This window comes from Hippoglossus stenolepis, chromosome 2 (assembly GCF_022539355.2).
Source record: "Hippoglossus stenolepis isolate QCI-W04-F060 chromosome 2, HSTE1.2, whole genome shotgun sequence".
In the NCBI taxonomy this organism is placed as follows: domain Eukaryota; kingdom Metazoa; phylum Chordata; class Actinopteri; order Pleuronectiformes; family Pleuronectidae; genus Hippoglossus; species Hippoglossus stenolepis.
Genome location: NC_061484.1, coordinates 26,335,186 through 26,362,714, shown reverse-complemented (window position 1 = coordinate 26,362,714; position 27,529 = coordinate 26,335,186). Strand labels below are relative to the sequence as shown.

The following is a 27,529-nucleotide window of genomic DNA, read 5'->3' as shown; positions in this document are numbered from 1 at the left end:
CTCAAACAACCTGCACCAGAAACATCAGTGGTCCCTCAAACTGTTTCAAGATGATCTGATTTCTGTTTCCTCTTTGGGAAACATAGGTGAGAACAAAAGAAAAATGAAAGGGTGGAGAAAAAGTGTGTTGCTGTGTTTAATTGTGTGAAGACCTGAAAACAGGAAACCTTTATGACACAGTTCCTGCCATTTGTGAACAGTAAAGCTGGATCCACCCATAAACTACATGTGGTTTAGCCATTTATGAGTCAACTTCAGAGAAAGGAAGAGCCTAGTTCCGTTTTTTACCTCTGGGTTAATAATAATTAAATAAACACACATCCGGTGTGAGTTTTGCCCTCAGACGTTTGTTTCATCACATCCTGTTTCAGTAAATGATCACCTCACTTCTTCTCGTTCTCTGCCAGTAAATGACTAGTTTTTATGCAAATGCTGTGTTTGGAAATGTACTTTTCCTGCTTCTAACATCAGATTGAATGCACAGCAGCAGAACTAACAGATAAACTTTACGGGTACATGAGTATTTCTTATAAAATCTGTCTGATCGACATTTGTAATCCATCAAATATTCTCGATATAAACCCCTTTGCTAAATAATTCCATGATGTGTGTAAATACATATATTTCTTGTTTCTTTTCTTATTATCTTGCTTAAGTTCCTCTCTGTGTTTTTACTGTTTCCTGCTGTGGTTGGTATCATTTAAAAAACAAATAAAAAGTTAATTATATAATGGAAAACTGTGTTGGATGCCACCTATGACATCTGAAGAAGGATATGTCTGTATATTTAGTGTCCTCTCCTGAGTTTCTCCACGTCTCTGCCCCTCGTGTCTGAGTGAATCATCTCCCTGGAGCTCAGCTGATGTCGCTGCTCTCAGATCAGAGGATCTCCGAGCAGCTGAGCTCATTACCCAGGTCACAGGCTGCAGATTAGCACGACAGATTTACTGCCACAAAGTGGAGCGACACATTTTCCCTCCGCACCTCACTGTCTCTTCACGTGAGACCTCATGCAAACCACAGAATGTCTTTACTATTTCCTTATTTTGTCATGTATCGTAGATTATTTAACTTAAGAAGGACACAGAATTCCAGTCAACATGAAATTTGTCATTGACTGTGTTACATAAGAGGGTAATATTCCTTCTCTCTTTCTTTTATTGCGAGGACCAAGATCTTTTGTGTGTGTGTGTGTGAGTGTGTGTGAGTGTGTGTGTGTGTGTGTGAAGTCATTTCATGGCATAGTAACTGGAAACAAGGGCGGGAGAAAGAGGACTAGCCTGTTCAAAAATGTGATCTGCTGCAGAAAGAGGAAGTGACAACGCGAACCAAACGTATCAAATTCACCCTCTGCTGAAAACCTGATAAGTTGGTGCAGATGGAATTTGAGTGATAAGGTTTTACTGCACCTTTGTGTTCAAGTTGCTCCTGAACATTTGGTCTCCTATAGTGAGTCACTGTCCTTTAATCCGCAGCTCAGGGGCTTCCTCTGGTGTCACTTCTTCAAACTGCAGCCAGAGAGTTTCAGTGAGCGTGTTGAGCAGAGACGGATATAAAGAGGTGTTAGTGACCTTTACAGTCGTGATGGAGGGACCTGGTTTAGATGTAAAGACAGACAGACAGACGGTAGATAGATCGATAGAGGGATAAGTGCACAAAGAAATGTTCAGCACTCAAACCCCCAAACGAAGAATCAGCATATCAGAGTAAGAATCAAACACGTTTCATCGATCCCAGGGGGAGAATTGATTTTCATTCAGGTTTTGCTACAGTTGCTCCAGCCAAGAATATAAATATGTACGGACCAAGACAATAACATCTAACAGAAATACAAGATATAGGTAAGACTATAAAATAAAAAGTTTGTTAAAAAAATACTACAATTTATAAAATGAGGCTAAATAAGTATATATAAAGTACAGTATATACAATAAAGACAGAACTGGGATAAGTAGGTTAGATGTATGAAAGAGAAAAAACAAGTGTAAATAGATCAATAAATGCAGAATTAAACAATTTAATGCAAGTTTTTAAACTTATTTCCACATTTGTTTCTACATTTTATTATTGAATTATACATTTCTACTATTACATATTTATTTATTTATACAATATTTATTTATAAATGTATGTATTTCTGTTTCTATGTAGTTTCACCCTCTGGGCCACTGTACTACACCTCCAGTCCAGTAGGTGGGGGTAGAGCTTCTTGAAGCAGTTTTACCAAACGCTAGAAGAAGAATCTGTAAAGAGGAAGTGTGAGTTTTAATGTTTCTGTTTTCTATAAAGAGGAAACATGAAGTTTTCACTTGTGTAGAGAAGAAGAAATCTGTTTATTGTCACTTGGTAACTTGATGCTGTTTTCAAGCTTCACTCTCAGAAGGTCAGTTCAGTTCATTTTTAAATTTAAAACGTTAATTTAAGAATAAAACAACCCGGAACTCCACTGTATCTCACGAGCTCACGTGCCAGACTCCTTTGAAGTAACAGCTATTTTAACACACAAGCGTCATCTTCACGTTTAAAACAATTGAGTTTCACTTTGATTCTGACTTTGACTGAGTCCTGTCAGTCCATTCTGAAATACGGCTCACATGTCATTTATTTAGTTGCTCGTATTTTAACGCAAAGCTTGAAGTTGGTGTCACGTTATTGATAACGTTATCAAAGCTGCAAACGCAAATCCTCCTTTGTATCTACAAAGGACGATTTCCGTTTCCAGCTTTGATCAGTGTCAGTGAGATCAAGAGTTAAAGTTATTTTAAACCAGTGTCTAATATCTGCAATATTGAGGAGGAAACTTGAAAAAAAATACTACAGAATAAACACAAACAGGCTCATAAGTGATTTAAAAACTACAAATACAACAAAACATATAGAACTGGAATACAGAAAATATTCATAAAATGTTATATTTATGTAAATCTGGTCTGCATTGAATTAAATTAATACAAATATTTGATAAACTGCAGCTTTAATTAAATCAGACAATATCAGAACATTTTAGAAAATACAGCTATATCACTACATATCTTAATGCAAATAAAATACATGTTCCCATCAAATTTAAACAATTTTTCTTGCTTTCCTTTTCATTATGTTTTATTTTATTGTCATGTCATTTTCATATATGAATAAGAGACTGTGACACAATGGTTTTTATTATTTTGAAAAGAAAAAGCTATGTGTCTCACTTCAATCTTCCACTATGATCTTCTCCTCTCGCTCCACAGAATGTCCTCCGCTCTTTCCCGTCATGTCCTCTGGGAGTCTGAGGGGCTGGTGGCCTACCTCCACCCACGGCCCTGGACCCCGGGCTCCGTTATCCTGGAGAGCCGGACCCCCGGCAGCCCGGGAGGAAGCATCTTCCACCTGCAGGAGCCGGAGTACCTGTCCTGGCTGCTGGGAGCGAGAGCCGTGTCCCAGCTGCTGTGTGAGAGGTTGGGGGTTCGGAGGTGTGCGCTGGTCAGCAGACCCCACAGAGACAGGCCTGCCCAGGTGAGAGCTGTACAGTGCAGCCAGTGAGACCTTTAGAAGGTTGATGATCATATTTTAAAGCTACTTTATTGCCAATATTATTTTGCCAGCACCAATGTGTTGAAAAGTTATACTTCTGCCATGATGAGGAACAAAACCCTGGATCTTTTAGTCCCTGAAACGTTCTACAAGGGAACTAAAAGGTTCTTGCAGACGAGTGGAAATAAGGAAATTTAGCCTCTACATGGCTACAACAAGCTGTTCCACTCCAGTCCACCAGGTGGTGATATTGCTGAACACTATACAACACATGACAACATCCTCCAGCACTTCAACAACAGTAGACATGAAGATTTTCAAATTGTGCAGCTGTGGATGTGACAGTTTGTTCCTGTTTTCATTTTTCATGTTATTTTCATTTCCACAGATGTGTGTCCTCCCCTTACATGGTCTGGATGCCGAGTGGCGCCCTCACCTGGCGGGAGAGGAGGAGCACAACGCCCAGGACCCGGGGTACTGCACGTCTAAGACAGCCCCCAGATGGAGCGACTCAAGCCTGACTGAAATCCAAACCAAGATTCGAGCCAAACTCCCGTCTCCGGACGCATCCCCCAATCTGACTTTCCTCGGGGCCGACCCGGCTCACCCCGGGCTATTCTCACGCATTGTGCGTGGGGAGGAGCAGCAGTGGCGCGTGTGGGAGGACGAGGGTCATGTGGCCTTTCTCACGCCTTTCCCCAACTCCCCTGGATTCACTGTGCTGGTCCCACGCCGACCTTTGACCTCTGATATATTCAGATTAGAAAAAAGGGATTATGAAGGATTGGTGCTGGCGACTAAGAAAGTGTCCCGACTTCTGGAGGAGGGGTTGGGTGCCTCTGGGGTGGGGCTCATTTTCGAGGGTTTTGAGATTGACTATGCACATGCCAAGTTGATACCGCTGTTTTCCCCTCCATCATCAAGGGCAGGAAGTGACATCACTGAACCTAGCACGCCCCGGTTCTACCCCACCTACCCTGGATACGTGAGCTCAGAAGATGGACCTGAAGCCAGCCTGGAAGGTCTGAAGGAGATACACAGCAAAATGACTCGGGTTTAAAAACGATTCCCATTCATGTGCTCCGACGTCATCTAACACCAACCCCAAGGAGGTCGCTTTAAATTCAATCTGCACCAAACGGCACACACAGATATCAGGTCCCTAGATATGCCTTAATTTATTTTCAGCAAGATTTATGAATTATTCTCTGGGAAACCAGTAAAAATGTAAATCCACCCACTGACCCATAAAACAACGTCTCATTAAAAACTGTTCAGTTGTTTTTGTGTAATTTTTCTTAAAAAGAAACAAACAAAGGGTGAAAACTTAACCTTCTTGGTGGAGGCAAAAATAAGTTTCTAAATAATGATCACAAAGATAATTCTGAACTTCAAATCTTTTCAAACAACGTGTGCAGCGAGTTTCTAATCAGAATAAATATGCTGTGTTCTTTACTTATTATAGTGTGTTGTGTATTCATGATGTGGACCAATGACACAATGTGCCCGCTCATTACATTCCTGCTAATTGGTCCCACAGTGTGTTTCCCATGATGAGGCTTAATAAAGGACTAATTGCTTAATCAGTGCTCTGTGCACCAGCCGCTGCTCCAGGCCGTCATTAACGTGGACTCAAGATGTGATCGAGTTAACGAGTCTTTATTACTGAGATGTGAGGAAACCAAACTTAGCTTGGTTCAAATCATTTTTATTTGCTCTCTTGGAATATCCACATAGAGTCCTCATCTACTTTCATTATTCTCAATGATCTGTGAAAACCATTTTCTCAAACTTCTCCAAGAATGTTCTGTGAACCAGCTGCTGGTTTCAGGTGGAGACCACAATGAGAAACCTTCCAGAACAAGGTAAAAAAGAAACGTTTATGAATGTTTTGCTTTTGGAAATGTTTCATATGGTTGTTAGAGTTAAACACTAGTTAAGAAAGAATCTTTTACTGATATACATGTATAGATTTATACATTAATAACCACGGAAGTTTAAAAAAGTGCATTTAAAGCTTTAAGGCAGGGAAACAATTTCACAGACAAAAAGATTACAAAACCATAAAATGATTTATTTTCAAATGGTTATTTTACTGCAAACATTATTCTCACAGTTTCTACTTTGTAGTAAAAACATTTGGATTCTGGAAAATCTGCAAAAATGAGGAGGAAATGCAGCAAACATATTTGTTGTTTCAGCTTTTTTTGAATCCATCTTTTCCTAGTTTTACAATGTTTACATTAACATATTTAATACATTTACAACTTATGTGTTTAAATATAGTCCACGACCATTTACTGCCACTGCAAATGATAAATTAACGGTGTAATGTTCAAGAAACTGACAAGAAAGATTCAGTTTGAACCAGATGTTGTAGTAACTGCGTTTTGGTTTTGTCCTGCAGATTATTAATTTATTCGTGATTGGTGAATTGATTCCTACACCTTGACGTCCTCGGGCTTCTCGGACAGACTCCGCCCGCAGCACTTGATGTCCTTGAGCTCCATCTTGGTGATGTAGAGAAGAGGCTCCAGGCTGCTGCTCAGGTCCATGAGGGCGAACACGCTGGTGCTGATCTGGCAGCGGTACGCCACCAACGTGTAGTACGCCACAAAGGGCATGAGCGCCACAGGAGGCAGGTAGTTGACCACGATGATGACCAGGATGATCAGCACGGTCTTAAAGGCCCTCTTCTTCACTGGGTGCATCACCTCCTTCCCCGCCACGGAGCGGCGCAGCACCCAGATGATCGAGATGTTGCAGAAGACCATGACTGCGAAGGCGAAGAGGATGACCCCGCTGAAGATGCCGCTGGCCTTCACCACATCCAGGAGGCTTTTGGCGACGCCGTAAGCCAGCGTGAAACCCCAGACCAACACAGAGATGCCGATGCGGATCTTGTTGTCCCGGATACCAGTGAACAGCACTGGGTGGACCACAGCGATGTAGCGGTCGAGGCAAATGCACACCTGGGGAAGCAGAACAGTGAAGGAGTGAGACGTTACTCATTCAGAGGCAATTGTAGGGCAACTTCAACAGTCCAGCCGAGACACGTGTGAGGTTACCAGACTCTAAGCTGAGACCCAGACAATCCATGGACTGTCGCAGTTGCCCCATAAGATTCCATTGCTGTGTCACAGCTGCCGACGGAGCCGATCTGGACCAATTCCACCAGTTTATTTTGTACCATTCATTTACACACACACATTAAAAAACAAAGGGCCCAGGCAGAAAATACTGGAATTCTACTTTAATTTATTTTTAAATATCCATACATGAAATTCTTTACTTTTTCTTTTATTAAAATATTGAATGGAAGTGAACCCCCGAACAATAACGGTGTCAGTGACTGTCTTTCAATCTCACAGGGAGATAAACGGACGAATTACTTAATTACTCATTAAATTATGAATATTATTATTATTTATTTACTTAGTTTTAAGAGCTTTATTAAATCTAAAATAGCAATAGAAATGGATGTCGTACATAAATACAATATATACACTTATGCCTTCTTTTTAAACTCTGAAGTTTTGGGAACAATTACTCACCAAAAAGAGCGGCGCTATATCTTTGACCCCGTAAGTGAATCTCTGAAAGAACCAGATATTACTGTCCCCCAGCAGCAGGCGGTTGACCATATCTATGGGGGTCATCAGGCAGAAGAAGGCGTCCAGGACGGCCAGGTTAAAGATGAAGATGTCCGAGGTGGTGGCGTCGCTCTTCTTCGAGAGGATCTGCCAGATGACCAGGATGTTACAGGGCGCCCCCACGAACAGGTTCAAAATCTTGACCACGAAGTAGAACACGTAGCCGTAAGGGGCCACTGAACACATGTGGTACTGGTACCATGGCGGAGGTCCAAGGGGGGCGCCAGGGGTGGTGGAGTTGACGTAGACGTTGCTGGTGGGACTCAACGTGGAGTTGAACATTGTCGGCTGAGGCAGGGAGAAGAGGCTGGAATGAAAAGACAGAAGATGGAATAATATTTCTGACCCTTACAAAAAACCTAATTTCCTCTTCTTACCTCAACAGGGTTCACGGTGTCCTGCAGTCCGACTGAGCTGCACCATGTGGAGACCTTCTGCATGTGGCACCAGACCATCAGGACCAGTGGCTTTTAAAGGTCCACCCACTGGGACCAAGGCCTCTTTCGGATCGGACCAGTCTGAGAGATAACAGGTATCAATATTGTGTCTGACCTGAACTACGATTGGACAGTTGTGTTAAATAGAGCCGCTCAGACGTCTTCAGTGATTGGACGGTTCGGTTGGCATCGCTCCCGTGTAGAAGTAGAAGTTAAAGATGCCACATGGGTAAATGTTAGTGACTTAATTGCCTCAGTCTCTGAGTAAATAAAAGAATGTCTTTGCCTGCAGGACGTCAGTAATTGCTAAACAACCTGCCGCACAACATTTACAGTAATTGCTTTTGTGCAAAGACTACGACGTGTCTCGTGCACAAAGTCGTTTTCTGAGTTGGTGCGTTACAAAGACATTTATTGTATATTTTCCCCAGGACACCTGCTGAATTTACTTTTTTTTTCTTATTTACGTGTAAAAGAGTAAGCTGATCCCAGGTCTGATCCTATGGGTGCTTTATCTACAGCAGCCCTGCAGCCGAGCACTGATGCAACTGTTCAGTAAACAGCTGATGCAAGGTAAGCCGAGTGTACATGAGAAATCTAATGCAAGGTGTTACTAACGTGCCCCGACTGTGTTCAGGGTTGAGAGAGAAAAACCCTGACGGGGGGGGGGGCACGAGCTCGCAAAGTCAAGACAAACACCCGGGTTCACACAAGGTGTCGTCTGTTTGGCACTTTTCAGCCAACACATTTTACCCACCAGCATGTTCCTGGTCATATGATCCCACTTGGACTATTACGTACAAAACACCACACAACTATGGCATGTGGTCTAGTTGACACTTATAAATAAATAGAAGATAATGATATAAAGAGATGTCAGGTCAGGTCATGTTGTAAGTCTGTAATAAAAAATATAAACAAGGTAAGAAGTGAATATCCAGCTTCAAGCAGAATGTAGCAGGCAAATGAATTAAAACGGATCAATGACGACATTCAATAGATTATTGTGGTTAAATCTGTGGTTTGTGATTTTTATCTCCCGGCTCTTTGGTGTTTGTTCAATTAAAACCAGAGCGACAGTCAGAAGCTCTTCTGTTTGTGTCAAGTTGACATTGTTGGTTATACAGGATGTGAGGATGCAGCTCATGTCCAGGGATTAGTTAAATTCGGTGGTGTCACAATATGCAGACGATGCTGTCCTCGTGCACCGGGTCTAAAAACACACACAACTTTGAATTTACATAGATCAATCCACAAATAGGCGAGTCATTGAGAAAAGGTTTCTGTCAGGTGCTTGTCTGCGTCTGAACTGATCTCATCTCTGCCCGGTGAACAACGCCACGGTTTGTAAAAGGTACGGTGATTGTAAATGTTGCTATGGCGGAAGGTGTTTTTATTTACTTGAACGTTAAATGTTTCTTTTCAGTTAAATGCACGGGTTCATGAAACTTACACTTAAGATAAGAGAAAGATAAGAAAATCCTTCAAAAGGGAAATTTGCTGTGTTGCAGCTGCAAAGAGGACAATCAAAAAGAAATAGACGTCAGTAAAAGTAATAAATAAGCAAACATGCAATATAAATGCAAGGTAATACAAAAAGTATACAAAAAAGTACATGACTGTATCTTAAAAAACATTAACCAGATATCTTTGATCACATCTGGATGATAACCTACAAATAACTATAATAAAAAGGACAGAACATCGATGCTTCTGCTTAATTTTAATTATACACAAGTGACTTCTGCAAAAGAAATTGTGTCACTTTAATTATAGAAGAAAATAATTTATGAATTTTCAAAAATGGCCTCTTCTTATTTCCCTTTGTTGCATCATGCTTTATCAAAAATAATAAAAAATCATATTGGGTTATTTGTCGTCTGGCTTTTGCCTTTCAGTTGTTTTATTTTCTAAATAAATGCAAAAAATACATTCGTTGCAATGATTCAGACTAAAAGATAAAAGATGTGAACATGTGTTTTAGAGGAAAGAAGCTCGGATCATCTGGAGCTACAAGAAAAGGGCTCAAAACTTTCTGTTCAAAGGAAGTGGTTCCTCCACAAATGTTTATACGCCCAAAATGATTGTTAGTAATAATCTGATATACTATAGACTCACAGTAGTTTTTATTTGACATTGAAGATCCCAGTTTCTTAGAATATGACTAAATGTCGTGATGATGCACCAGATATTTAATTATCTCCACCTGCTGCAGAGTCGTGGGTTTGAAAATGTTGAGTCTTAAAACTGAAGATCTGGAAAAACTCCTGATCCAGAATAAATGTGTTTCTGACATTACGATGTAAACTTACCTGATTTTACCTGCTTCTTAAAGACGCGTCAAAGGAAACAGCTGGAAAGGTTGGTGTTAGAGAAGTGGGTTTGTTGCCATGACGCTGGACTGAATTCCCAGAATCCTCCGATGCAGAGTCAGTCAACACAGACTGTGGTTCGACCGGACAGCTCACACGCCACCGTGTCATTCGAGCGGCCGAGCTTCTCCGAAACATCATGCATACTCAAAGAGACAAGAAAAACACTGTAAAACTCAACCACACAGAATAAACTCTGAGCTAAAATAACAATAATGATTTGAATGTGAGGCATCAAAGTGAATTTGCATCGAGTTAAACACCTGGTACAAGAACAATAATCTGATGTTTGCAGGGACTCGTCACGATGTTTGAATCTTTGGGAGAAAAAATAGAATAGTACAACGTGAGGGAACTTCAGGAGGAAACAAGTATTCAAACAACATTACAACAAAATCTACTACACAACAAAGCCAAGAGGTCGGAATAGATTCTAAAAAATACTTTCTGTCAGTTTCTCCTCACCTCAGCCTTAGGAGGTTATGTTTTCACCCGTCTGTTTGTTTGTTTAGATAATAACCACGAAGCCTGGGCGGATGGAGGCCGAGTGGATCAGGTAACATCCCGTAATTCCAAGATTTCTTCACTTTCTTGAACTTTGTGAGCAGTTTTCAACATTTCCCTCTTCTGGCTAAAGTCTAAGCATTTCCTTGTCGATGCATCAAGCAGACAAGGTTGTGTGGTTTTAATTTAGTTTTTCTGTTCCGACAACATTCATTCTTTAGACTCTGAAGCTAAATCCGACAATTAGGTTCCAACAAAAAACCAAAACAAAGAGTGAAAAGAGGCTGAAAAGTTGTGGATCTGTGGGTTTGTCAGTGCAAGTGATGGAATTTGCATCTTTCGTTATAAACAATCAAATTTCTCAACGTATGTGAAAGTTTTTTTCTTCTCAGTGTTGAACCACAGCCTGTTTATAAAGATGGACAACATGTCAGCTCCTTAAAGGTGAAGCCAAAACATCTCGGCACTCAACCCTGCCTCCTCCATGTTAGCATGTGGGACCACACTAAAGTACACATTGAAGCAAAGTTTCTCAAAGATGGCTTCGTCGTTTTAGCTTCTAGTTTTCATCACATGTTCGAATGCATTTTTAGATACGTTTGGTTGAAATGAGCTATTTGATGCTGTAAAACCGGGGAAATGATCGACAGCTGAGATTGGCACAGTGCGTGTAATTGGCTCCACGATCACGTCTGCAGTCAACACAAGATGGCAGCTCCTGTCTCCAAGATATTTTGGCTTAATTTTTCCAAACTCGACCTCAAAACACGAGCAGATGCTGTGTGTTACCTGAACGTGGAGCATTTAGAACGAAACACGCGGCGATCACCTTCATTACGTGATGAAGTTCTGGGTGTTGTAAACGCTCCGCTTTGTTTTATTTTACAGATATTCAACTGAGAAATTCCACTCAACCTCAATTATGACAAACGTCACCGGTAACGTAACCTTGGACTTCCGGCTGAGACTGTACAACGAGATCTTAAACTGCTACCTTCCCACGGTAATCATAGTGCCTCCATTTGCAATGCCGGCCAACGCTCTGGTCATATTCCTCCTGCTGTTCAAACCTGGCATCTGCTGCACCTCCGAGATCTTCACCCTCCAGCTGGCGATATTTGACATGTTCTTCTGCTTAATAATCATCACTGAGTACATCCAGTTCGTGTGGTATCCATCCATGGAGTCGGCCAACTTCGTAGCTTGGAGTTTGAATCAAGCGGGAGGGCCACTCCTGCTCTGCCTCTTGAGTTTGGACAGCTACGTCGCAGTCTGCCATCCGCTGGTCTTCCTCCGGCTCAAGGATCCCAGACTGAGGCTGTCCATGTGCTTCGTGGTGAACGTCGTCACAGCTTCCTGTTGCCTGCTGATGAAGTTCTCCAGACCCCTCAGGTGGAAGGTGATATCGGTGCTCCTGTGTTGTGCCATCGCGATCATCTCCACCTGCAGCGTACTGATTCTCAGGTCCCTCAGCCAGACAGGGCCCGGCAGGAAGGAGCTCCACCCTATGAAGAAGCGCGCATTCAAAATAATGCTCACTTCCTTTGTGCTGGTCATCGTCCACTACTCCCCTTCGTCCTTGGAATACCTGCTGAGGTTGTGTGATCCCACTCTTTTTGGTCCCTACTCGGCCTTCACCAGTGTGACCTACATAGTTCTGTCTTTGAGCAGCGTCACTCAGCCGCTGTGTTATCTCACGCGCACCAAGAAGCTGCCGTGTCGCCGCGGCTCTGCTGCCGAGACCAAGACTGTCGCCACGGTTTAGAGACGTTCGTGAACCACAGAGATAAATTCAAGAGCTCGGAAATAGTGCATAGTGCATACAGCTGCTTTATTTTGGATTCAGAGTAATCACACACTTCCCTCTGCCAATCAGGCTGTGTTTTCAACTGCGTTTGTTAGTTCAACATGACACGAGGAAGATCCCGTTAGATTTTGGAAGCAGATCTGATTCACTGGGCGGATCTTTGCAGTGATCTTAGCTGCGGTGCACACACGGGCGCACAAAGGGTCGTATGCCACCTGCAGACGATGAGGTCTGACTATCGCTCATCAAGTTAGAGATGTCTTACGTTATCTTGAGAGGTGTAAAAATATTTTTTTTGTTCTTTATTGAACTGTCGCAGGACAAATTTAAAAAACTGTTTGCCGCCACATTGGAGATAATTAATGGGCGACGCGGCTTTGTCATGGAGCAGTGGGGCGTTAGCCTTGGCAGAGGTTTGTAGCATTTTCATCAGTGTTTGTTTGTTAGTTAGCAAGATTACGTAATATCATGTAACCGATTTTCCTGAACTTTTGTAGATGGATGGGGCTTAAATCAAGAGAGAACCTTGTTTGGAGCAGGTGCAGATTATCGGGCAGATTAAGTTTTCTTCCCACTTTCTTTAACTGTGTTTTAAGATAAATACATAATTTAGGTTATTGGACCACTTTCTCTTTTTCATTTATAATTTCTACTAAAAGAACTTGACATGTTTCTGATTGTTCGGCCTTGGTGGAGGTATGAGATCTTCTTGTTACTTCTGAGAATATTCAAAAGTTGAAATAAGTAGTTAGCTTCTGCATGTGTGTAAATGCTTGTTTGCAAACCTGAAATTTGATTCTTAAATTTGTGAAACTGGTAATATCTGTGATAAGGACTCGATATAAAAAAAGGAAGCTACTCAACAGTGATTGTACGTCCACAACAACATTCATTATGTTGTCTTTGTTTGTGAATCTGTTTCTGTAATGAGCATGTGCAGGATTGGAAAACATAACTTTTAAAACAATAAATGCAATAACAAACTACATATGTTTCAATGTTTTTATTTAATAAATCATACAAACATCCCAGTTTGTCTTACAAATAGGATTTGTAGTCAAATAGAGAACACGTCAGGCAGTATCTGAGAAACGATATAGTTCAATTTAAAGAGAAAACTATTGTTAGAAAAGTAAATGAATTATTCCAGTTACCTTGAAGATTTCTATGAACATCAGATGTGTAAATATAAAAAAAAGATGAAGTTAATTGACTCTGATAAACACTTTGTTCTCTATGTTGTTCATATGGCTTTAAACACAAAGGTCACGCTGAAAACACATGAAAATACATGAAACGATGTGTTGAACAAAACACATTCAATATGATTTTCATCTCAACAGCCAATCAACTCAATTCAGTGTCAAATAAAAGTGCCTCCGAATCATAATTCATGGTTACACATAATCCAAACATCTAGAAACTGTTTGGAAATACAAACACCAGTTTAGACACGAAATGCAATGTGTGACAATTATTAATTCATGTTACCAGCACAGATTACATCAATGTTTTGTCCAGTAAAGTTTCATCCTCGCCGAGGTATTCTCAGTTGGCAGTTTATTAGGTACACCTTGTACTCTACTGAGGGTTGTCATGTCTGTGTTGAGACAGTTTCTGAGGTGTGGAACAGAGAGCAGAGTGTTATTACACTGCATTCAAATAAGTGTACCTGATAAACTGCCAGTTAATACTGTAACTAACACACAACTCCTGATACTGGGGTGTAATTCTCCTTTGTCTTGATCCAAATCATAACTCTCTCTCTCAACTGTTTCTGTTTTTCTACATCTCATTTTACGACTAATCTAAATTTGAATTATGGAAATCAGAGAGAGAGAGAGATCCTGGATTTTACCTGGAATAAGAACAAGTGTCAAATATTTTCAACACCAAACGAAACATACATGAACATGAAATGGTTGTGATCCTGACGTGCGCGCTGCTAAGTGCAGTTTTGTCATTGTATGAGCGGAGGAGATTTTCAATGTGTAAACTTTAACGATTATACACTCAAATAATAATTAAACTGAATCATTGAGCCGAACACATGAATTCAGACATGAATATTTTCATTATACAAATAAATAACACCTTTCTCTCCTGGTTTGCGTCGCTCATTCAAAACTAAAAGTTTCACGTACAAGGAAGCGGGAACGCTGACGTCACAGAGTCAACGCGACTCCGCTCGAGGACGTTTCGAAAAAGAGGTTTTCAAGTATTCAAGTACCAGCAGTAAATCACTGAGCTGAAACTCACACAGAAAACAGAGAAAGTAAATGTTTTAAGCTGCATATTTAACCTTTCGTAGGAATATTAGATTCAATTGAACTTACAAGTAACAAGCGATGCTGAGGAGCAGACATCCGGCGCTGCCTTGTGTTTACAGGACGTTTAGTCACAACATCAGCGACACTCAGAAGAACGTAAGGTCAAAAAGAATCAGACAACAGGGGATTTACACGCCTGACTGAGAACTTCACAATAAAATATGAAGTATTGACCTTTGACCTGCACGGATTCATTATTTAGTTGATAAACAAAAGCACATTAATCAACTCAAAATGTGAGATTTAATACTTTTCTTTACGTACACGACAGTAAACTGAATAACTTTGCATTTCAGACTGTTGGTCCAACATAATAAATAAATCTGAAGACGTCACCAAGGGATGTGGGGGAATTTGAATTGCATTTTAAACTGAAGACTTATTTATTAAACAGCACAGAAAATAATTGTTATTATTTTGTTATTCAAGTCACTTCCTCACGAATGTGGGAGAAGCTCTGAGGTGCATGATTGCAAACATTAGTTCACAACGAGTAAAAGTCAGTGACTGAACAACTCATGTACCACTGAGGACTGTTTAACATCCAGCTGCTCCACTGCACTTGGTAAAGAAACGTGTTTTCACTGCGTTTTTCTCCGGTGGGATTGTGAAGCAGGAAATATCTGATCAATAGTAAATAATAATTAATAACAGCAAGAGTTAAAAACATTATTTTGTGGCACGCTCATAAGTCCGACAGCATAAAGCTCCCGAAGGGTTTTTACTAGGTAGATATTTGGTTTTTAGAAATATAATCAACACGTCATTATGTACAATTTACTCAAAGACAAGTGTGCACTTCAACTTTTGCATAAAAAAACCCCTCCTGTGATCTGTCACTTCAACATTAAGCAGTTTCAAACCACAGCGAACTTGCCGACACACACAAGTTCCATTCATCAACATCAAACACGTTTCAGTAGCATAAGCATGGATTTGACTTTCTGTTCTAAAAGCGACATTTCAAAAGTCCTTCCTGATATGTTTTAACGAGACCCGGTGCTGCAGCCAGCCGGCCTCACGTGGACGCCATCTTCCCGTGCACGCGGAAGCGGTACAGACACGTGTATTCCACATGACCCCAGTTACTGAGGACACGCAGCTCCACAAATCTGTAAACCTCCTCACTGGGCTTCTGGTGCGGGAGCACAGGAGAGAAGAGGAGAATGGAGGAGGGAGGGAGAGTGGAGAGAGAGAGAGAGAGAGAGAGAGAGAGAGAGAGAGAGAGGAAAGATGTTAGATTAAAGGGTAAAAGAGACATCATTCTGACATTCAAACAGTTTTCATCTATGTCATCAGATTCTGGTCTAATCTCGTTACATAGAACAGGAAGTAGTTAGGTCATGTTTTGACCTTTTTTTAAATATGGTGTCTTTGTCTATTTACGGTTCTTTCACATCTTCCTTGTTTGGTCCGAACTTTTCACTTAAGCTTTAACCTAATTTTCAGGTGTGAAACGTTCCTCAGACCAACGGAGCCAGATGTGGTCCGACCAGAAGAGGAGGTCTGGGTCCGGAACAAACAAAACCATTTGCAGTTTGAAATCTTTGTTTGGATAGTTCAGACATTCGGACCAATTTGGGGGAAGTTGACAAAACATTAAACCAAAGAAGAAGAAAAAGAAGTGGCTCGCAGGATTGTTTGTCGTCTGCACCTCCGATGATTTAATGTTTGAAGGACGTTAATTTAGCTGGTAGTAATAATATCATGATTTTTACAGTGGCAGCAAAATTAACGAATGGAACAAGACCACAAACTAACCAGATTTTTAAAGACATAAACCTTGGCTCAAGCTTCTTTAGATGTGATAGTGTGAACTCACAAGCAGCTGAAACGTCTGCGTCGACTCTCCTTCCTCATCGTAGGTGAAAGTCCCCAACAGAGTTCCTTCCTCGGTGTCGTCTGTCGCTCCCTGGGAGACAAGTTACAGCCTCACTTTAGGTGACTCCCTCAGTTTTCCACTCAAGGTTAAATCACAGAACATCTGCAGGGCCTCGAACAACGAATGACAGCAAGCTACTCACGTAGACTTCAAAGTCTTTGGGCGCGGAGTCGATGCGGCCGGTGGGGGAGTTGCAGCGCGGGAGGTGGTCCAGTGTCACATGGGTGATCCTCACAGGGTGAGACAGAGAGATGACAAGAACCCCCTGGACACCGTGAAACGCCCAACATTTCCCCGGGAGCAGCACTGGGTTACCCTGTAGAGGGAGGGAGGGAGGGAGGTTAATATCTCGTCACTTCAAAGAAAATGCGAGTGTTACACCTAAAAAGAAAGTAAAAGTAAGTTCCAGGTGACAGCATCTGTGGAATATAAGTTGAAATGTGAACAACCCCACAGAAGATTTAAAGCAAACAGAGAGGTGAGGTTTGATTTGACCTGAATGACAGTGCGTGGGCTTTCTGACGGATACCACAGGGGGAAACCAAACAGGGACACACACGCTGAACGGATTCGATACGTCTCCGAGCACCTGGTGCTGATCACGCTGGCACCTACACACAGACACACAAAGTGGAAACAGGTCGTTAGTGTGAATGCTGAGGAATCTGTGAAGCAGTATAGTGACAGTGACATGGAGATGTTCCCGACCTTGAGTTTCCAGGGCAAAGTCGGCCATTTTGTCAGCCATGGGACGTCCTAAGTCAGCGTCGCTCCCTTTGTCACCAAGTCTGAGGACGTCCTGCTCCTGAGACACAGTCACACACAGAACATCATAAACATCTAGATTAGCAGTCTCAGGGCCTTAGATCTAGATCCGGAGTCTCTCTCCACCCACCTTGATGCGGTCGGTGAGCCACTTCTCCATGGCCTGTTGCAGCTCTGGGGTCAGATGGTCCTGGACGGGGGCAACGGTGGTTTCAGGACAAGGGGCTGGGGGAGGCGTCAGCTGGATGGAGGACAACTCCTGGGAGAGCTACAAGAAAGAGGCCGTCACATCTTAGTGTCACAACCTCAAGGAAACAGCAGGTTGGGTTTCTGCGGACCTCTCTGGCAGCACTGTTACCTTGGAATTCTCAGCCTCCACAGCTTGGATCCTGAGGCTGAGGCCGGCAGCAGCAGACCGACTGTCCGTCTGATACTCCACCATCTTCCTGCCCAGGCCGGCGACTTCCTGCTTCAGACGCAGCCGAGTGTCCGAGTCCACAGTGTCGAGACTGGCTTTGATACCCTGCATGTCCAGATTCATCCGCTCCTTCATCTGAGGGAGGAAGATGTCGCACCAAACTTGAATTGGTTCTTCTCTGACTGATACAACGTCCTTCCAGTAAGTTTCATGGTTCATGGTCCAGTAGTTTTTGTGTAACAAACACAGATAAAGACACAACCTGCTTGGCAGACGTAAAAACATCACACAAAAATCTGCGTGTTCTCCCTCATCACCACTGGATGTCACTGTGGTACATCTTAATTCTAATCTTGTCCACTGTGACCTCACCAGGTGAAGACGTCCCATCGCCCACAGAGCAAAGAACAAATGAACGAGAGAAGACACAGGAACGACGGAGAGAGAAACAAATAAAAACACAGACAGATTGTCTCACCTGGGAGAAAAGCTGCTCCTGCTTCAGCAGCAGCTCGGCCTGCAAACAGACACAAAATGAAGTTAAGTATCAGAATTGACCCTTTTTCTTTTCCAAGAAATAGATGTCGATTGAGTCTCTGTCTATCTATGTGTTGATTTGTATTTTTAAACTGGTTTACATGCTGCTAAAAAAGTCAGTTTTGGTAAAGTTGGAAAAGTGAAAACACTTTAACTGAAGATCTGCTTCTTACCAAAAGATTCTGCATCTTGGCTTCTACAGCAGCGGAAACAACAGCTGGATCCTGGAGGAACAAAAAGACCCTGAACTTTCATCCCAACTTAACAGTTTGTCATAAGGAACTCGATGTTCTTTACAGTTGTTCTCCAGAATTTTGTGCTGCATTATGGTTTTACAGACAGACACACAAAATGAGTGAGATGCAGGTGAGTCCTACCACCACAGGTGCATGAGGCATGGTGCTGGGTTGAGGAGCAGGAGGAGCAGGAGGAGCAGGAGGAGGAGGAGGAGGAGTGGCAGTGATAACTGGTCGACTCTCTGGTTTAGTCTGTGACGGGGTCTTTGCGACACTCATGTGGGAGATGAAAGAGGTCAACAAGGGGAAGAGGAACCAAAAACCTGGAGAGAACAGGAGGCACGGGGCCTTAGGAACAGTCCTGAGGAACATCAACCATCACACCGGGGTGGGGGTGCACAGTGTGGTTCAAAACACATAATGCCACCTATGCAAAACAACTTCCTGGTGAACTACTACTAATCTAAGATGTCTTCAGTTAAAATTATTGTTTGGAATTTCATTCATCTCCCCACAAAAATTATTTTTAAAACTCTACACGTCCGAGGGGATGACGAGTCGTCTCCTAAATGTAAAACTTGCCAGAAAACTTGAATCTTGTAAAATGCATATGTCACTTACATAGAAGCATGAGGAGGAGGAGGAGGAGGAGGAGGAGGAACAGAACACAAGCCTTCTTCACGCGACGGGTGAACCAAGTGTTTGCTGTGGGGACGAGAAGAAATGTTGAATTACAGGGATTTTAATAATCTGGAGCTGAGACTTGTGCAACGACTGTGAAACACACAATGAGACAGCTGTACGTATGCAGACACGTGGCAGCGTGAACACATGCAGCACCAGTCGACTTAAGGAAACCAGTGGAACAAGCACCAGCATTAATGTACACATGGAGGAAACACAAAGACAAACTTTAACACATCCACCCACAACGTACCTCCAGCTGTCAGAGCCTTCACTTTGGACTGAGCTGCGACAGCCGTCAATGAGGCCGAGTCTGCAAAGGAAGAAACGAATCAATGAGATTATTATGTCATCAGGTCAGACACATTAAAAACACATCATTACATGTTCGTACTCACCCATCAGACTAAAGAAGGCACTGGTGATTCTGGTCCTGTATCCGGGGGTGGGAGCCCCACTCATTCTAACAGAGCTGCTGGGGGCAACGAGGGGCCTCTTGTAAATACCCTCGGAGGACGAGTAGCCTGAGCTGTCCACTGCGCTCTGAATAAGCTCCTTGTGGTTCGGCCTCAGGTGTAATCCAGGCCTGGTGGAGCTGTAAAGTCCAGCGTACAGGCTCTTCTCTGGAGGCACTGAGGGGCAGCATGTGGGGGTCTGACTCCGGGATGATGACGGGGTCAGGGCCGGCCGAGGGGTGGCTGCGGGGAAGACGTAGGGCTCCGTCCTCATGATTGCCTGGGGCTGGCTGCTCGAGGGAGAAGGACTCGGGCCTGAGAGACGAGGACGAGGAGAAAGAAAAGCTTTGAATAATGTGTTTTTATTCGATTGTGCAACTTTCTAGTAATTCTGAGGCTCTCAAAGCATCTCGAGAACTATTATCAGCTTCATAATTTTTACGTGTAATGTTAAGGGCCCAAAGAAGTGCAGGGTCAAATCTTGTGCTATTTAGAAAAGCAATTCATTCAATATCACAATGACAGGTTTCTTACAGACTTTGAAATAGGGCTGGGACAAAAGACTATTATAATAATTTCTCAATTAATTTTTTAATTCAATTATTAATCACTTGATCCAGTTGTTTCCAAAGCTGGGTGCTAGCAACACCAGGGGGTCGTAAGTTAATTGCGATGCCAGATATTTAACTGGATCGACAGAAAGAAATATAAAATATATGTTTTAAAACTTATGTTCACTTTATCTTTACGTCTTCAAGCCTCTAAACATTAGTCTCATTTTAAAAATGATTCTCATTCATGTTGAACTGGTCACAACCAGTAAATGTACTTCATACAGACAGAGATTAATGGGACAAGTAGACACATGAGTTTTGTGGACAGGCTTTTTCTGAACTGTCCCTGAAAGACCCCAACCAAGTTTCATTCATGCTATTATTACTATCGTTTCTTTTGTTTTGACAGGAAATTATCTCAGCATTACTCTGAAGCAAAGGGGAAGTTGTAATTTAGTATTTACCATCACACTGGTCTGCAGTGGCGGGCGACTCGTGGCTGGGTGAACTAGTATTGCTATTGGCTCTGCTGGAGGTACGAGGGCTGGCCTTGCGGGTCCCTGCCTTCTTCTTGAAAACCCTTGGACAAGAAAAGACAAAAGAGAAAAATGGTGATTCAGATGAACCTTAACATCACAGTTGGTAAACAAGACCTTCTGAATCCAAGCTTGACACACACACACACACACACACACACACACACACACACACACACACACACACACACACACACACACACACACACACACACACACACACACACACACACACACACACACACACACACACACACACACACACACACACACAGAGAGAGTTACATACTTGACAGGGTTTTCACGGTAGGAGATGTTTGTCACGCTGCTTGAGTCAGAGTCTTCATCTGAGTTGTAGTAGCCACCGGACAACAGGCGAGAACTCCTACGAGACATGACTGAGAGACACAGAGAGAAAAACAAGCAGATAATAAATGCACGTTCAATACATTTTTCCAAAGATGGTTTCTGTCATTTTAGGTTGTTGTTACCACACTGATGTATGTACAACACGTGTCTCCTAGGTTTGGTTTGAATTAAATATCTAATGCTATAAGGCAGTGGCAGTATTAGCAGCAGTTCAAAGTGGTACCAGTTAAAAGGAGTAGTAGCAGATGATGCAGTGGTATTAGTGATACTAACAGTTTAAGTTTCTGACAGATGCTCTCTTGGGTTAATCTGTAATCCAGACTAATCTACGGGAGCCGTCCTGCCGCTCCAACACTCACTGACACCCACAGAGCAGAAATTAAAAAACAACTAGAAGCATCTGAAGCTTACAGACCGAAGAGAGACACTGTTAACATGCTGAGACACATTCAGAGAACAGACGTACGCAAAACACTACAGCAGATTGAAAACACACAGATTAATGCATTAGAAGACGAATCTGGAGGTGATATCACCGTTAAACAGACGGTGACGTAGATGACGAGAGCAGTGACGACCTCATTCTTTACTTCCTGATGGCGTCTGTTAGAAAGTGACCAGTTTAACGTTTCAGACACGCTGCCATCACAACGGTTATGTAACGGGGCGTCTTAATCTGAGCGATCTGATTGGTCACGGGTGTGTTCTTATGGGCGCAGGTCATTAGCATAAACCACAGCTCAGGAGTTTAACTACTTGTGTTGAAGTTTCATGTTTATCTCTGTTTGTTTTATGTTTTAATTAGAGGAAAATCTATGAAGGCATCATTTACTTTTGTAATAAGTAACAGGGAGATTTATCACAGTGTCAGCGTTTCCAAAATAAATGTTCATAAACCCTCCAAGATCTGCTTTACCTAAAATTACAGTAAACAGGTGCTTGTATCTAATCCATGTTCATATAACTACTTCACTGCTGTGAGCAAGTTGTACAAGTATCGACTCATTTGATTCCAAGCTCTTGTCTCCACAACACACACAACCTTCGTTTTACTAATGATCTCCATTCAGGCAAGAAAACTAAAAATGACTACAAACGCTCAAACAAGAACGCCGGGCCAGTCAACACTGTTGATCCGTCAAATACCAACGTATAGTGGTCCAACCAATAATGTGCGGTGACGCAAACATTTTAGCTGCAAATTTGTAATCAAGATTTGTAAACCGATACATCGCCGTTGTTGTTGTTTCTCGTGCATTTGGAGTTTTTGAAAATCTACAGTTTGGAAGGTGCTTATAAAAAAAGCTGTTTGAGTGTCGACAACGAGGCTCAACCGCAGAGGAGGTGAAGATGAATACGCAGCAAACTGAAGAACAGCCACATGTGTTGGCCGACATGACACTTTGACATCAGGGAGCAGATATACTGTCATCATCAGGAAGTTGTTTTTACAACATAACAAAGAGTTACGGGACAAATCGGCTATTTAATTAACACCAAGATGAAGATATCTATTCTATAAGAAACCTCTGTAAAAGATTCCTCTCTGGGATCCCGTCTCGTAACTTTACAGTAAATCCCGTGCCCTCCTGTGCCGGATGAACAAGTTAAGTCTTAGAGGAACTAACCTGGTGAAGTTTGAGTTAGTCTTACGATATATCAGCCGAGAACAGGACTAACAGGAGTGCAGTAACTAACTCATGCTGCTGAAAAGAGCGGCAGCAGAAGACAGAAAGGGGAAGCTGTGGTTGTGTGGCCTCGGCAGATAGAGACAGGAAGTCACCGTGACATCAGATGCATACACATGCTCTGAAAAGGCAGTAGAGGCAGCTCGGCTCAGTTTTCATCATGCTCAACGTCGCTATGTTAAACGTCAGCATCTTATTCTTTATTTTTATCTTCTAACCAAATTTTCTTTTATATATTACTGTTTCAAACTTTCCCTATGCTTCAGCGGAACAGTGATAACAGAGTTATATTTGCTGCTATCTCTCTCATGCTGCAGGTTAATCTCTCTTTTTTATCCAACCAATCACTAGGCTGATTACGTAAAATTACATTTTTGCACTATGCCATTTGCATATTCTCAATTGCATCCTGGTCGTGGTAGAATTTGCTTAAATCACTTGAGTGATATTATAGGGAGCCGATAATAAGATGCTCGTTGACCATAGATTCAGCTGCTTGAGTTTCATCAGCAAATTTAAATAGCAGGGATTAGAAAATATGATGTGACTACTGAAACTGAGAGATATTTAACCTCCTGCTAGGGCCAACGCGCTTCCTTTGAAACCAAATTTACATCCACTAGATCCCCCAAAAAAGATTTTTCACTCACTCCCTAAATATCACAAATTCTTGGCATCAAGATTCATGTATTTTTCCCAAAAAACGTGTTTATCTTTATCATTTTGGTAAATCTGTAGCACATGTCTAACACAAAACAAACAGCAACAAGGGTCACAGACTTTCCTCCTCTCACACAGCTACAGTCACAGTTCTTTCTTCGCAGCACGTCGAGAGGCTTTAGCTTAGAGTCTAGAGAACGGAGCAGTTTGTACTTTAATTCCCTCAAATCCTCCCGTCCACTCTAAATGGCATCTGAGAGCAGCCTGGCTCAGCACTTTTACCCTCCTGAACATACCAACCCCCCCCCCACCTTAGGCAAGCAGAGGACCCCCGTGCACAGAGCTGTTTCTCCTGCTTTGCTTTCGTACATGAAATACACCCCACGTTCTTCTATAACCATGCCCTGTTTGTTTTAATCCTCCGATCCACTTAATCTACGATTCAAATGACATGATAGAATTTAAATTCTTGAAATTTCAGTTTTAGGAGCCTTGTATTTCCGCTGAAGGCTCAGAAAAGCATGTTTTGCTTTAGTTAATGTGCCACTGCAGGACTCCTCCTGTCCCGGGGGGGTGAGGCCGAGCCATGAATAGGCAAATCTCAACAAGAAGGGAATACTGCCAAACAGATAAAGAGAAACCTGTGGGAATCATGTGCAGGAAGAGACAACAGCTGTTTATTCAGCGCAGGAAGCTCGGAGCCGATGAAAACTCATCTGAGCCATGTGACGTTACGGCTTCACTTCCAATGATTCCAGTGGAACAATGAGCCAAACTCACCAAACTTGAGAGTAACACTTGAGGGGGGAAGTGCCTCCTGAACACCAGTATGCTGCCCCTGTAATCCTTATCAACTGCACTGGCACAAAGTAGAGTCACTCATACCAAGGCCCAACAGTCCCCTTAAAGAATCCAGATTTTAAATTAGATCTGCAACAACTCAAAAGCTTTTTAAATCGAGATTTGCCCCAAAATGTCATGGGTTTCGTTCTTGGCCCTTGTTCCATCATTCAACCAAGTTTTGGGGAAATCCACTTAGTGGTTTTTTTGTGTAATCCTGCTGACAAACAAACAGACCAACAAACCAACAAAGAAACCAATGGACAGGGGTGAAAACATAACCTCCTCTGTAAAGTTAACAAATACAAGTGAAATGCTTTTGGGCATAAGATAGTGATGCAGGATGGAGTCACTCTGGTGACTTAAAATCAATTCAAAACAACACACACACACACACACACACACACACACACACACACACACACACACACACACACACACACACACACACACACACACACACACACACACACACACACACACACACACACACACACACACACACACACAGTGTGCAAGCATATGTGAACTAGCTATAAATGATGATTATTTCCATTCCGACTTAATCTTTCAGTTATGTTAGATTGATATTTGTTCAAAATGCAAAACAGTTTAAGTCCGAGTTGATTTTTATCCCACAAACAATCCAAAAGCCACTTGTTTGCTATTATGAAACAACAGGGAGAAGAAGAAAAATCCTTACGTTGGAGAAGATGAGTCCATCACATTTTAGGTATTTTGGCTTCGTAAAATGACTCAAACAATTCATCATATCAAAACAGTAGCTGAGCAACTTTCTGTCGATCAATCAATCAATCAGCTAATGAATATTGAGCCCAACAGTGAACTAGCAGTGATCTTAACTGGATCAGAATCTGAGGTTAGCAGAGGTCTGGGTGTAGTGGTGATGTTTGCTCAGGGCTGGGCAGGGCGGGGCGCTCTTACTGGTTCAGTGGCATGACCACAGACACTGGCAGGGCACAGACAAAGAGAGAGCATGACACGGGAGGATAAGAGAAGTAATGAGAGAAAAGGCTGGAGCCGACAGATTCGGACGAAGACAAAGGGAAGGTGGAGAGAAAGGTGGAGAAATCACACAACAAAGATGAAAACCTGACTGGTGCACACAAAGGGATGAAATGACAAAGAGGAGATGAACGTGTGTGTGAAATCGCAGGAGGGAAAAATGTGTAAAACGTTGTTGTGGGTTTAAGAGCCAGCGATGGAGTTTGTGTTTTTTTATTTTTTTGTAAATGAGTGGAAAAAGTGCAGCAATGAGAAGCTGGGGTGAAAATAAGAAGGAAGGAGAGAGGGTAAAGGAAGGAATGCAGAGAATTGGTGTTCATCAAACCACAGCGCACTGGCAAACGCTTGGATTCTGTGGCTAACTTTAGGCCAGAGCCAGTGATACGTGACGCAGACATACGGAGCAGATGAGTCATCTGGCTTCACACAAATTACCCCATCGCCTTGCAAGTAGAAGGGAAGAGAACAAGTCTGGCTCCAGTTATCTAAACTGAGCAGCTACTTACTAACGTCTTGTTTGTGTCCACGTGAACCAGATGTTTGCATTTTGTCTTTCTAGTCCTCTTTATTCCTTCACTACCATTTACAGTAGTGTGCCGCTGTGAGCCTGAGTTCAGTAAAGTTCCTCAAAACTCATTTTACAACCTTCCCCTAATTGCTTGTAGCTGTTTTAAATCTGCATCTCAGTTTATTTATTCCACTTATTATATGTATTTATTTTAAACCAGACATTACTGTAATATTCTAGTCTTAGTGTTATGGAGTAGCTAATCTCTAAACTAATTTCGGTTCACATAAATTCTTATACTTAACATCAACTATGATATTTAGTAATTTATGTAATATGTAATTTCAAATCTTTACAAGACACAACAAAATTGCACATCAAAGTAACTAGAATAACTTTTAAATTTGAGTTGATTGCAGCAGCTCCTCAGCCACAGATAACACTTTGTTTTTCAAATGATATAAGTTTGGTTATACTTGTGTTTGGTTACTATATATATTATTCATAATAAAGTTTATGTTTAATGTAAAATATAAAGGGTCTTTGAGATGATTCGACGCAATACAACATTGAACGATGCTGATTGGTCCGTGAACGCAGCCGCAGCAGCAGGAGCATCCTCCTGAAGTGACCGAGAAGAAACAGCAACTGGACCAAAACTCTGCTTTTCAGATGTTTCCAGATGTTTTCAGATGTTTCCAGAAGTTTAAAGAAGATGAAAACCAGCCCAGAGTCCATTTTGAACCGGGACCTGGTCTCAGAGTGTGAAACTCACCTCGTCCTGTCGCTGCTCAGAAAACAACACGAGTTCAGAAACTGTAAAGAAATCCAGCGGGAGTCCTTCACACAAACATGTCCGACCACGTCCCGACGGAAACAGCTGGGTTAGGGGTCCGAACCGGTCACAGCGGGGAGCCGGGTCGCGTGACAGCGGGTCCAGGGGACTCGAACGCACGGACAGTTGTTGTGACAGCGCCGACGGTTCAACCGCTACTGATGCTGGCAGCAGGAAGAGAGACAGTTTCCGGTTCTGGTTTACAAAATAAAAGGCTTCTCACGTCCTAGTTCTCGAGGTAAAAAAACACAACGGTGTCATTTAAAGTGGATTTCCGGGTATAGTTGTTCAATAAGTTATTATAAACCTTATATCTAAGTTAGGGATTCATATTTATTCATATATGTTCCTCTTTTGGGCTTTTGTGTGTATTTTAATCTATGTCATGTTGTATTTTAATCTGAAAAATACAATGTCATCATTGAGTGTACTACATTTTTTTATTTCCTACTGTTGTTCCATAAATGTATATTATTGATATTATTGTAAGTATAATGATTGTTTTATATATATTCACATTTCTGTCAAATTATGTCTAATCTTTCTCAATTGAAAGTACATCTGGAGACTTTAAGGTAAATATGTAAATGTCCATGTTCTATATAAATAGGTTGTATTTGTGTTAATTTTTTATCCATGGTTATTAATAACAAAGTTTATGGTCAAACTGTAAAATATTGATAACATTTATTTGTCGTAAGACATTTTAGAATTTTTTTTAAACTACATAAATATATTTCTAATTATTCTTAATTTTTAAATCACATTTGCATGGAGCCAGTTTATAAAGATTATTTATCAAGACTAGAAAAATACTTTTATATCTTCATTTCCTTTATTTTTTATTTCTGTATATTGTTTTTGGTCCACGTCCATAGAAATGATGTTGTACACTCACACTGAAACTGTTTCCGGTC

The 27,529-nt window shown here is 41.9% G+C and overlaps 4 protein-coding genes across 7 annotated transcripts; 2 read left to right on the top strand and 2 right to left on the bottom strand.

Annotated features, from left to right (window-relative positions):
- Nucleotides 1–2,151: 2,151 nt before the first annotated feature.
- LOC118122717 lies at nucleotides 2,152–4,975 on the top strand. 2 transcript variants are annotated; one of them, XM_035179597.2, is made up of 3 exons: nucleotides 2,152–2,258; nucleotides 3,234–3,498; nucleotides 3,905–4,975. In XM_035179597.2, exons 2-3 carry the CDS (start codon nucleotides 3,235–3,237, stop codon nucleotides 4,574–4,576), a joined length of 936 nt encoding a protein of 311 aa, XP_035035488.2. In that variant the 5' UTR covers nucleotides 2,152–2,258; nucleotide 3,234; the 3' UTR covers nucleotides 4,577–4,975. The 2 variants fall into 2 exon arrangements, with proteins under 2 accessions (XP_035035488.2, XP_035035487.2); XM_035179596.2 differs by having other exon boundaries at nucleotides 2,235–2,383; nucleotides 3,905–4,789.
- Nucleotides 4,976–5,850: 875 nt separating this feature from the next.
- LOC118122697 (hydroxycarboxylic acid receptor 2-like) lies at nucleotides 5,851–7,698 on the bottom strand. The gene is made up of 3 exons (XM_035179594.2): nucleotides 7,547–7,698; nucleotides 7,071–7,476; nucleotides 5,851–6,488 (listed from the first exon to the last, which is right to left on the bottom strand). The coding sequence occupies exons 2-3, from the start codon at nucleotides 7,449–7,451 to the stop codon at nucleotides 5,958–5,960; spliced, it is 912 nt and encodes a 303-aa protein (XP_035035485.1). The 5' UTR covers nucleotides 7,452–7,476; nucleotides 7,547–7,698; the 3' UTR covers nucleotides 5,851–5,957.
- Nucleotides 7,699–9,471: 1,773 nt separating this feature from the next.
- Nucleotides 9,472–13,223, top strand: LOC118122744 (olfactory receptor 10P1-like). The gene is made up of 2 exons (XM_035179598.2): nucleotides 9,472–10,534; nucleotides 11,371–13,223. Exons 1-2 carry the CDS (start codon nucleotides 10,515–10,517, stop codon nucleotides 12,245–12,247), a joined length of 897 nt encoding a protein of 298 aa, XP_035035489.1. The 5' UTR covers nucleotides 9,472–10,514; the 3' UTR covers nucleotides 12,248–13,223.
- Nucleotides 13,224–13,277: 54 nt separating this feature from the next.
- On the bottom strand, nucleotides 13,278–26,774 carry sun2 (Sad1 and UNC84 domain containing 2). Of its 3 annotated transcripts, none has more exons than XM_035179559.2 (16): nucleotides 26,553–26,774; nucleotides 20,976–21,084; nucleotides 20,615–20,730; nucleotides 19,540–19,911; nucleotides 19,395–19,454; nucleotides 19,079–19,162; nucleotides 18,599–18,780; nucleotides 18,395–18,445; nucleotides 18,163–18,201; nucleotides 17,625–17,819; nucleotides 17,397–17,534; nucleotides 17,210–17,306; nucleotides 16,997–17,112; nucleotides 16,644–16,817; nucleotides 16,442–16,531; nucleotides 13,278–15,754 (listed from the first exon to the last, which is right to left on the bottom strand). In XM_035179559.2, exons 2-16 carry the CDS (start codon nucleotides 21,080–21,082, stop codon nucleotides 15,638–15,640), a joined length of 1,938 nt encoding a protein of 645 aa, XP_035035450.1. In that variant the 5' UTR covers nucleotides 21,083–21,084; nucleotides 26,553–26,774; the 3' UTR covers nucleotides 13,278–15,637. The 3 variants fall into 3 exon arrangements, with proteins under 3 accessions (XP_035035450.1, XP_035035467.1, XP_035035458.1); XM_035179576.2 differs by lacking the exon at nucleotides 26,553–26,774 and adding an exon at nucleotides 22,684–22,923; XM_035179567.2 differs by lacking the exon at nucleotides 26,553–26,774 and adding an exon at nucleotides 21,592–22,652.
- Nucleotides 26,775–27,529: the final 755 nt, after the last annotated feature.